Raw genomic sequence first — 12,094 nt, forward strand, 5'->3', positions numbered from 1 at the left:
CATCCATCCATCCATCCATCCATCCATCCATCCATCCATCCATCCATCCATTGATATCTTTTCGTAACTTGCAAAAGCGTCAAACGAAGATTTTGCTTTCGCGATAGGCGTACCTATTGTGATTGTGATTGCAAAGCCTTGAAGGAAAACGAGTCACTCAGCTGCTTACTTTATCGCTAACTTGCCATTGCGACACAAAGCAATATAGAGAACGTTGGAGGAGAAACGTTGCTGCACTACACATAGTTCTTCTAAGACTTTATGCTGAGCTAATGCTCTTGATTATAGCAGGCAATGATCAAAATTCACGCATTAAACATCTCTCAGGTTGATGTAGTCTTGTTGTAGGTCGCGAGTTGAAGCGGGTTGAAGAGATTTGCTAGTTATACAAATGGATTTTAATGGCTCTCCCAAGACTTCGATAAATGCCCGACAAACGCATTGGCGGCTTCACAATAAATCATATTTATTTAATTCTCTGACCAAGATTCTATCGTAATACATAATTATGTGCCGGCTACAATTGTTGCATAGTTACCTACTTCCTAGAAGGGAATTCGAAATTTCATTAGTTACGTATTCAGCGATACGCAGACACTTTAAGAATGCTTTTGCCATGATGCACCGCTATGATGCGATTGAATAGCTGTTCAGTAGACGGGCGGAAAGCGTGAGAACAAATCATTGCAAGTTTGCAATAATGCATCGTTTTTCTAGTTCATTTCTATTCATTTCCAGGTTATTTTTTGCGTATGTGAAATGAACTTCATGTGCTGGATACGTGTGCCTATACATATATATATATATATATATATATATTTCAAGTTTTCGAACAAATATGAACCAAAGGTAGTTAAGGTAGTTTTTTTTCATGTATATGTATGTAAAGGGATTTCAAAGTCGAATCTATGGACTGCTTACAAGAACACTTGTTGTACCTGTTGGTACCGAATGACGAGATGATTGCGACAATCAGACATTGTTTGTTGTTTTGCGGAAATTATATAGGCAGAATTTTTTACAGGCATTATCGTATCTAGGAATAAAATAGTCGTCTGACTTTCTGGCATACTTAACAAGATTTCACATTGTATCATATTCATGTTTCAATATAAGTTCCGTTAATCCTCTGATATCTCTCACTTGATACCTTGATTACCTTTTCAGCAATGTCTGATTTGATTTCGATGATCTTGCCGTCATACAAAGATACCCAAGATTCGCAAGATCTTCACGGGTATTACTTGCCATGATTCACCATTAAATCTACAATTATTTCCAAGCATATAATTGTCACTTTTCAAGTTATTCGTTATTCTTTACAAGTTATCTTCTTTTTAAGTCTTTCATGCAAGTTATTCTATTATATATAAATATGTGAATATGACTTGGATATATGAATATATTCACTGAATATCTGAAAGAATCTGCACTTAATAGTGAAAGATCGGGTAACATGCAAAGTAATTTATGATTTATTTTCGTTTCAAATTTATATCGAATTTAATATAAAAAAAAAAAAATGCCTTCTTCGCGATTTCCATTGAGAAATGCTTACTTAGTATCATAGCGCCGAAGAGCATCATACCGCTATCATCACAAATTTAATGAATTTAATTTTTTTCAATCAGAGCGACTCCATTGCTTCCCTTTCCTGTTTCCTTAGTTTTAAACATCACTTTTTGCTTCTTACAAGAATGGACTAAACCGTCCATTATTCATTAAAATCATAAAAGCCTCATTCATCCTCACACATCCATCAATATTAATGTGCACAAAATTTAATATATGAATGAACTGATTATCTTATCAATTTTGAGATGCTTTCCGTCCGTGCCATCTTATCAATAACATGCATACTTCATAGTGTACATCGTTTTTTGTATTATTTTTGTATTATTTTACTCTACGATCTTATAGCATCTTCTTCGCAATACGAAAATGTCGATAATGCAAACTCCGGGACAAGTCATGTTTATTACCATTACGATTATTGCTTTTTTTCGAGAACCGCATCATTACTCTTGGGTCGCAACTTATGTAGATTGTGTTTACCAAATCACCATATGCTCGACATATGTATGTCTGTACATGATAATGAATGGACGATCAAGTCATCCTGCATTGATATTTTTGCACCCAACAGCGAAGGATGAGTGATATATTCATTTTGTCGGAACGTTTGTGAAGACCCAGAAGAAAGCTTCCGAGAACCCTTAAAGTATATGGATCAGCATCAAATTTTAAAGTGATTAAAGCATGCCCATCTATCTGGCTACCTTTATAAAGTCTACGGTAATCATTCTCCGCATTGCACACATTGAAAATTCTTTCTCGCAGGTTGATATTGAAATTAGGCTAAAACGGCAAAGGAAACGCTCCCAATATATATATATAATATAACCTGGTCTTGGTTGGTGTTTTTTTTGGCTCATTACTCTTAAATCACAACAGATACAATGATAAAAATTGTATATTCTATAAGTGGTTCTACAGGACCTGCACAAAAGTGGAAAAAATCGGTCAAATTTAATTTTTATTTTATTGTAATGAAATTTAATTCTTTTGTCATAGGACTTGCAGCACCCACAACGAAGCTCGAGAGATTCTATAATCTCTATATATTGTTGATTAGTATAAAATCTGAAGCATTTTAGACAACTTTATCAGTTCGTCTTTTTATATGTCTACTAATTGCTGCTGTGGTACGCGTACTCATGATTGCAAAAGTAAAAGTCAAATTTTATTCGACACAAATGCAAAAAAACCAGCCACGCCCATCTAACGTTATAGTGTACGAAAATTTAGTTTTTCCCTTTTAACTGAATCTTTATTTTAGGATAACGGTAATGGGCAAAAAACATTCCATCGCCGTTCTCGCCGAATCGCTTATTATTGATCATAAGATCATGCTTTTGCATCATTGATTAAATCAAAAATGCTCTTCTTCGCTTAAGATTAATTCCATAAAAGTTCCCTTTTGCCATAATTTACTTCATCCGATATGCTGACTTTAATTTCACTTGAAAACATTTTAAAAACGTAGAGAGGCGCTTGCCATTACCTTTTGCGCTTATTTTCGGGAACGAATACATGTAAATATATATATATATATATATATATATATATGCCTATACCTTAACCTAACACTCAAGAAAACATTATGAAGCGGAAAGCGAGGAACGGCTTTCGGCCCGAATAGAATATGATATCATATATATACTTGCCAAATCTATGAGCATATGCATATATACATACATGCTAAGTTTATAGCGTATATTAATTGTTATTGGTTTTTCTAATAGGTAGTCTAGATGGCATGAGCATTATTTGACCAGCATTGATATCTTCGTGCAAAAGTACTATCTTTTAACTTTATTTCAACAGTACAGGTTGTTACATGTTATCTCGCACAGTTGTTCTCAACAAAATTCTTGCAAACCTTTGCATTGGATAATTGATGTTCCTAGAAAATAGCAAACGAATAACATTACTCTTGCTGGTTAAGTTGGAAAAAAGTTAGGGTGCAAGCGTGTCCTTCGACCGAATTCTTCACGCATTTTCAATATCAACAACTGCATGCAAGAACTTATGAATGTTTCCGCCAAATTTGAAGTCGATAGCCTCATTTTGGCGGCCAGGAGAGCGGACCTTGCATTGACGGACAGACGGATATGCGTAAATCGATTCAGAATTTGATGCTGCTCAAGAATACATCTACTTCATGGCGTCTCTAATGCTTAATTCAAGGCGTGGCAAACGTTTTCACAAAATGAAGGTAACCCTCATCGTTCGGTGACGAGTATAAAAACCGGTCATGACTTATTTTTATTCCTAGTATTTGAAATCGAAATACATATAGCAACCGCAAAAAAGACGAAATCTATTGTAATTTGAAAAATAAAAAAAAAAATAATAAAAATAATAATAATAATAATAAAAACGAAACAAAACCGTTCAGTTGACAATCAATCAAAAGAATCAATTAATATAGAAATACTTTGATGAAATTTGAAACAGAGAAGGTTAGCTATATCGAGAACATGATTGAGTATGAGACTGTACGAAAGTTATTCTATTTAGAATGATGCATGCATAAAAGTCCGATTCTGGCTTGTGAAGATCATTTTTTTTTTTTTTTTGTTAGCATTTCGATGCATGGGCTTTGGCAAGATAAGTAAATAAAAGATCTCCAGATGTTAAATTTCATTTGGAAAAATTGAATTGATCAATAGCAGTGAGGAGGTTATTAAATTGCAATATTCGTATACTTCCCATTATTTAGTCGGAATTTAATTACAAAATTTCTGCGATTAAGTTTTTAATATAAATAAAACTATAGATATTATTGCATTTTGTTATTATTCATTATAACAGAGCCTTCAAGAGAAGCATCAATTGGAAATAGCTAACCTTAAATATGAGAATGAATCATTGCGAAACCGTTTGCGTGACGTTGTCAATTCTCCGTTGTCCGATGCGGAAAAACATCAAATCATACAAGACTCGCAACGTTTACACAGTTCAGCTCCAGCTTCTATTGCATTGCCCAGTGTAAGTGTGTCGTTAGCGCTAATTAAGCTAATTAAAAAAAAAAATTAAAGAAATTAATTATAATATAATATATGCCTCGTTTCGCGCAGACCGCAGATAATGATGTTGGAGGAGTGGCTACTCCATGTCTTACACCCGATTGGGATAAACATTCGTCATCCAGTGAAATTTCTGTAGCTTGTCTACAGGATAAAATTATACAAATGGAAGAGACTCATTATTCGACAAACGAAGAATTGCAGGCCACTCTTCAGGAGCTAGCCGATCTTCAAGCTCAATTAAGTGATGCTCAGGCGGAAAATGAACGTTTAGCTGAAGAGAAAGACGTTTTATTTCAATCACTTTGCCGTCAAACTGAAAAACTTAATGAAACCCGTTCACAAATCAGCAACTTACAGGAATTATTGCTACGGGATGTTAAGCAGAATCCCACACCCGAAGTGGAAGGCAGTTGCGAACGTGAGAAGAAACTTTTAGATTTAATTAAGGGAGCCCAAGATGAACGTGAGGCTGTGTTAGTAAAGCAAGAAGAACTTAATGCTGAATTACAAGAATTGCGGCAGAGCAATGAAGTGGCTGCTGGCGAGAATTCCCGTTTGCGAGAACGCATTTCACTTTTAGAATCAACGGTAGATGCTGAACATGCTCAACGCAAACAAATGGAATCTCAAATATTGGCAGCGAAAGAAGAAATATCGCAGCGACTTATCGAAATTAATCGTTTATCGACTTTATTAGAAAATGCCAAAGCTAAAATTGAAGAACTAGAGCAAGATTTAGCTCGTGGGGACAAAACAGATCTCAGTCAACTATTAGATGCGGCACGCAAAGAGAAGGACTCTTTAGAAGAGAAATTAGCTGGGCTGCAAGAGCAATTATCCCGTAGCCAGGCCGAAATTCGGCGTCTAAAAGATCAACTCGCCGATGTTACCGAAGAGCTAAAAGTTTCCAAAAATAATGCCAAATGTGCCGTTTCTCACCTTGAATATCGTTTAGAGCAATTGCAACAGGACAAGGATAAACTTTCCGCTGAACATCAACAATTATGTGAAAGTACCGCCGAACTGCAGGTGCAATGTAAATGCCATCTCGAGGATAAAACACAATTGCAAACCCTATTGGCTGAAACGCAGAAACATTTAAGTGATGCCGAACGTAAACTTGGCGAAACGCAAAAACAATTAGATGAAGTACAAGAATTACGCAAACAAGAAGCGGAGGAATGGCAACAATTTCAATCAGATCTATTAATGACGGTACGTGTAGCGAATGACTTCAAGACCGAAGCCCTAACTGCGCGAGAACAACTAATATTGGATAATAAAACGCAAAAGGAAAAGATACGTATGCTTGAGCAGCAAATTGATAAATTAACCAAACAACGTAAGTGAAATATTACATATATAATTATTATTATTATTATTATACCCACTGTTGGAAGATGGCGGTAAACTCATTTTCAGACAGATTTTCCATAATGTATGTAACACGAAAAAGGAATGTTCAAAGACTCTACAAAGTATATATTTCTCGATCAGCGTGAAATCCTGAGTTGATTTAACCATGTCTGTCCGTCCGTTTGTGTGGTATATGTTGTTGGCACTCCCCTGATCGCATAAATGAAGATATCAACTTCAACATTGGAAGTTTCCGCAACGAAGGTTACTATTGAAATTGGTCCAAATTGGTCAGAGCAGAAGCCCACATTGGAGCGTAAACTGAACACAACTCCGTTCTTCTTATGAAAAATTTGTGGATTTTTTGCTCGTTAGTTGGAAATTATAAAAGTTAGAAAGCTGAAACTTGCCAAACATTTACTTTACGAATCGGCCATGCCCACCCAAAACTACAATTAATTAAATTTAATTTTTTTCACTTTCTTGAGATTTTATGCCTATTTGTCATAACGCAAACAAGACAGAATGTTTAAAACTATTTTGGTATTTGCCTCAAATGAGGATAAATTATCCTAACCTAAAACTGGATTCACTGCAAATTGAATATGATAGACATTGCGATTAATTTTTTCTTAATAATACCAACGGATATATGGAGGTTATTAAATCAAAGAATTTGAAGAGTAGAATGCGAAAAGCCTAGTGGTGGATATGCGATATTCGTCCACCGACTGAATACAACTTTCTTACTTACTGTTTTTTTTTTTTTCAATAGGATTTTTTCAAAAAATGTGATTCAAAACAGTATAGTTGGACAAGGCTGACCACTAAATATTCTACCACACTTCACTTGTAGGAAATTTAATGTTCTTATCAAAGGTCTTATTACTTTTTACCTACGAGTTTCGTCATAGAGTAGTAAAAATTAGATTTTGTCGCCGCAAAAAAAAAAAAGTTGCACTTTTCTTATATAGAAACGATCATATATATGCGAGTGGATTCAATGTATTTAACCATCCGATTGAAATACTTCACGTCAATATATTATGCGGAAATAGTATCACTCAGCGAATTGTATCTACATATTTTGAAAATTGTATATCTATTTTTTTATATAAGAACTTTTTCAATATAAATTTTTTATTCATATCAATTATATTGAAAATTGCACGAAAAACTTTCGAAATGCCTAATTAATAGTTGTGTTGAAAATTTGCGAACTGTAGATTGAACATGAAAATGCATAAATAAATATAAGACAGACGGACAGATAGATAAGATTAAATTGATTCAGAAAACGATTATCTAAATCGATTATCGTAAGATAAGGTTATCTTAAACTTTTCTAGTTATTACATATATATATCTATACCTGCGCGAACTTAATGTGGACTATACCGGCGGTAGTGGCGTTTATCTCAAGAAATGAGTAAAATGAGAGCAAGTGGTTGTAGGAAATATCAATTATCGTTTCGTTTTCTATTTATTCTCTATTTGTGCTATCTATTTATTTTTAGAACAACAACAAAACGAAACTCAACAATCGGTTTTAAGTACGGTGCAACAAGAAATGGCATCTAGACGCAGCAAATTAGGCAGCTTTTCTAGGCAAGACTCTCGATTATCGGTGAAAACCTTAATCGAAAGCATAGAAAATAATAAACAGGTAAAGCGAAAACCAAAAAACTTGTCAAATTGATCTCGAAATAAAATACAAAAAAAAAAAAAAATAAAAAAATAAATAAATAAATAAATTTTTATAACGTAGACTAAAACTGAAGAGCCAACGGAATCGCGTTATAGTTCATCCTCGAGCCTGAACAGCGGTACACCAGATGTCACACCGGGCTCAATAACAACAAATAATAGTAGTAATAATACTAATGAATGGACCGAAAGTGTAGGTCAAAATGTGATGAATAATTGTTTTTGTTTTTGTGTTTTTTTTTTTTTTTTTTGTAACTTTTGTGTAATGAAAATGCTTTCAATATCAGGTCAACCAACGTCTGAATCCATTAATAGGCAGCTTAAATAATGCAACAACAGCAACAACGACAGCTACAACTAATACTACGCAATCTCAAGCAGCTACGGCCACAAATTTAGTAGTTAATCCATTACAAACCGCAACTAAAGGACCATTGAGAGAACAACAGCAGCAACAGTCGGCTTTAGTCACTAATATACATATAAGCAGTTTGAATAATGTTGTAACCAAATCTATGCTAAGCGGTAAGTAGTAAATCAATTTCATAGTAAAATATAATTTATACTGATTATGCGTTTGCGTTATCTTTTGCAATTTAAACGTAAAGGTGAACGTAAGGATCCGTTAAATATGTTAGCTAAAAATGGTGGCTCCAAACGCAATGCTTTATTGAAGTGGTGTCAAAATAAGACAGTAGGTTATCGAAATATCGATATTACCAATTTCAGTTCATCCTGGAACGATGGTTTAGCATTTTGTGCAATTTTACATTCCTATCTGCCGGATCGCATTCCCTATGATACTCTAAGTCCGGCAAATAAGAGACGCAATTTCTCTTTGGCATTTGCAGCTGCGGAATCGGTGGGCATATCCACCACATTGGTAGGTCCACGTCAGAATAAATATCTCAAATTAATTGATTAAACTTAATAATCTCTCATGCAGAATATAAATGACATGTGTCAAATTGAACGTCCCGATTGGACACAGGTGATGTCATATGTGACAGCTATTTACAAGCATTTCGAAACTTAAAATTTTCTTTCCTTTCTTAATATTTTTGTCTTTCTTTTTTTTTTTTTTAGTATTTATTATTTATTATTTGTTTTTAATTTTGCAAAACCTTGCCTCTAATTACAATCAGACAAAAACCCTACCAAAAAGCGAATAACTTACAATCATTTCGTAAAATGTTGATATCTTTAGCACTATTTACAACCATTTTTAGATCGTAAGCAATACCTATTAAAAATAGACCTCGACTGATTTGACTATGTGCTTCGTGACACGCTATTCGTCACGTTGCTTTTAATTATATGGAACGGCTTGAAAACGTGAATAAAATGGAATCTCGATTCAAAATGCGGTTTTTAGAAAAATGAACCAACCAATTAGATTACTTCTGTCTCAAGGTAATATATTCTGTTACTGATGATATTGTAACAACAATTTATTATAAATTTTTCACAAACACATTCTCTATCCAGAGTATCTGATGCCCAATCTGCTACAGTTTCTCAATTAAGTCTTTTTAATAAATTTCAACTTCAAGATTTTCAAACATTTTAAATATCGGAAATAGAAATGTTTTGATATATTGACGTGCAAGCATAGACCCTTGCTCTTACCCCTTCGGTGATCGGACAAGATGATATCATTCTATTCTAACCTTAAAAATTGTTGTTAGGTTTCATCTTTGTCACAGTCTTCGATCTAATAAATTCCATAGAATTTGTCATGCTAGCAATTGGGCCCCTGGGCCAACTATGACACCACATAACGCTGAACAAATAACGTCTCTTAAGTTCACCATGTAAACGGGTTGTTGTTTTTAAGTCAAGCTTACAAAGTGGATATCCTCTACGAATGAATCTGCACTGGTATCGGAATCGCTTTGGCTGCCGGTATATTCGTGGGTGTATACGTCGTCTTCCAGCAGCCAATAACTTATCTTTTTAGAAATTCTTTTAACTACTAATCAGTCGTAATATATTTGGGAAGAATTTCGCAAAAAAAAAAAAAAAAAGGAAAATTTTATACTCATCTAAACAAACACACAAAAGTGAAGAATTATAGAAAAAGAAAAAAACAAAATAATGAAGAACGAAAAAACCATTTTAAAGTGAACGTGGAAAATTAAATTGTAAACGAAGTGACAAACTGGCATCACATTTGTTTTGAGTCTGATCAATAAAATATATCGGACTTCATGGCCGGATATACAAATTCAGTTTGAAAATCTATAATAGAACTTTCTCGTTAGTTCAAGTATTCGGTGATTTTTTTCTCCTTCTTTGCGAATATTTAATCTTCATCTTTATAAATAGGTTCAGTAACAAACTTGAAATTTTGCAATTCCACCAACGCAGAATCTCTAACATCTCCCACGTGTTGCTCGCGTCTCGTGGGTTCTACAACGTTGTAAATATTTCCAATTTTGTAAGGAAAACCACATGCACCAAATTAAATATCGATTCCTTACTATGATAATCGTATTCTAAATCTCGTCAGAGAGACATCAGAGAGACAAGGTAGTTTTTTCTTATTGTTAAATTGATGCAAACTCAAGAAAACCTATAATAAGAAATAAACTATTATTTTTTGTCATGACTAGTGAGTGTTCGGTCACGACACTACAATACATTTCTTAATGTCCCAGTAACGTTAGTTAATCAATTATTATCGCTTTGATGCTTCTACCATCTAACTTTTTTCTTCTTCTTGTCGACAAAAAAAAAAAAAAAAAAGAGAAAAAATCGCCAAGTAATTGTGTAACGACACTCTAAAATGATATGAAAAATGTAGGTCGGATTTGTCAGTGTTTTGAACACTTTTCTTTTATACAACCGTTCTTCGTGAACGGTAAGCCTCTAAATAGCAAGATGGTCCAAATTTTTAATGCTTCACTTCTACTTTGGACCATGTAGCTAATACTAATAATAATATACTTTATTGACGTCAAGTGCAAAATATTTTTTTGGTTTCAAAACAAAAAAAGATTCTCCCTCTGTGTTTATCCATTAATGCATCAACTTTTTTTTTTATTTCACTTTATTTTTCATATATATTTCAGTTTTCATGATTTAATTTCTTTCATTATTGAATCTTGGATTCTGTTATTTTTTGCGCGACGATAGCACGCACAATTATCTTTTAAATCTAAATCATTAAAAACATTTGTCAGAGTGATTTCACGCCACCTAATCATTAATTCCATTACTCTCTGCAGAACATTCTGCATAAAGGGATTCAATTCTTTTCAATGTTCAGTGTGGATCATATGATGCAGAATCTAATTTGAATGTGATTTGCTCGCTTTTGACTGTACGTGCTTCACTCTGACACCAATTGCTCGCATTTTGCTTTTTTAATTTTTCATACTTGAAAAAGTCCTTTTGTTTGTTCGGAAATTGAAAGCCTCTCTTGATGTTAAATAATTGAGTAGAAGTATATGAGGTTCTTCTGATCTTCCTTGCATTACTACTTAGTCGATGTAGTGATGTAGTAATTGATTCTCAGAACTAACTTTTTCGTGTGAATACCTTTCTCCACATTTCTCTTGCTGTTTTTCCTTATCCCGAGCACTTTGCAAATAATCAGAATATACAATTTTGCCCCTAGCTTTTTTTATTCTTCTTCAAGAATACGCACCGTTTTCCCCTCATCTTTCAGACGATCGTTAAAGGTTAAAATGCCCATCAAACTCAGTGAAATTAAGTAGATACTTACCTGGAATTGCCATTCATTAAATCGTTCTCCATTAAATTTGAGGGAAATTTCATGAGCTCTTCACACTATCGCTTATATAAGTGATAATGAACAAGTGAAAACATTATATCAACACTATAATATATTGAATACCTTACATCACCCTACAGCTATTATTTACATCGTGAATTTCGAAAATAAGGCCTTATATGAGGAAATGGTCGAAAATGTAATGCGATCCAAATCAATTGCAATAGCGTTTGTCCTTGGGCCGAAACACGTAAGTGGACCATATTTCATCAAAATATCTCAAAAATTGCTGCCTGTAGGATGAATGAATATACAAAAACAGGACAGACAAACAGACCGGCAGACAGAATCACTTTCTGATGCGATCGCTGTAATAAACGGAATGCCTATCTCAAGTCCTTGTGGGTGTTGCATACATTCGCACAAAGTTAGTATACTCTTTTTTTTACAATAAGCGGTGTAGGGTGTATAAAAAGTTCAGAAGAAAAGTGCTTGATTAATGATGATTTAGAAAAATGTAGGAGAGGAAATTTTGCAAGGAAAAAAAAACTGAACGCAAAACATTCGCAAATTCATTTAAGAAGCAATTTTTCTTTTTATATAAATTTGCAATCAGATGTCGGATGTTCCTTAAACGATGTATGATTTCAAATTTCGAATCTTTCGTATGAAAAAAGATTTCTGAAAAATTACCTTC

General features: G+C 33.8%; 1 protein-coding gene across 2 annotated transcripts in view; it reads left to right on the forward strand.

The window, feature by feature from the left end:
* The window catches only part of LOC119644673 (cytospin-A), a 16,306-nt gene extending 6,592 nt beyond the window's left edge, over positions 1-9,714 (forward strand). For both annotated transcript variants that reach the window (XM_038044342.1, XM_038044343.1), the window contains exons 4-10: positions 4,378-4,554; positions 4,644-5,937; positions 7,469-7,617; positions 7,720-7,851; positions 7,946-8,183; positions 8,267-8,541; positions 8,605-9,714. In XM_038044342.1, coding sequence (XP_037900270.1) covers positions 4,378-4,554; positions 4,644-5,937; positions 7,469-7,617; positions 7,720-7,851; positions 7,946-8,183; positions 8,267-8,541; positions 8,605-8,694 — 2,355 coding nt within the window. In that variant the 3' untranslated portion in view covers positions 8,695-9,714. The remainder of the gene's footprint in view (positions 1-4,377; positions 4,555-4,643; positions 5,938-7,468; positions 7,618-7,719; positions 7,852-7,945; positions 8,184-8,266; positions 8,542-8,604) is intronic.
* Positions 9,715-12,094: the final 2,380 nt, after the last annotated feature.

Source organism: Glossina fuscipes, unplaced genomic scaffold (genome assembly GCF_014805625.2).
Source record: "Glossina fuscipes isolate IAEA_lab_2018 unplaced genomic scaffold, Yale_Gfus_2 0, whole genome shotgun sequence".
In the NCBI taxonomy this organism is placed as follows: domain Eukaryota; kingdom Metazoa; phylum Arthropoda; class Insecta; order Diptera; family Glossinidae; genus Glossina; species Glossina fuscipes.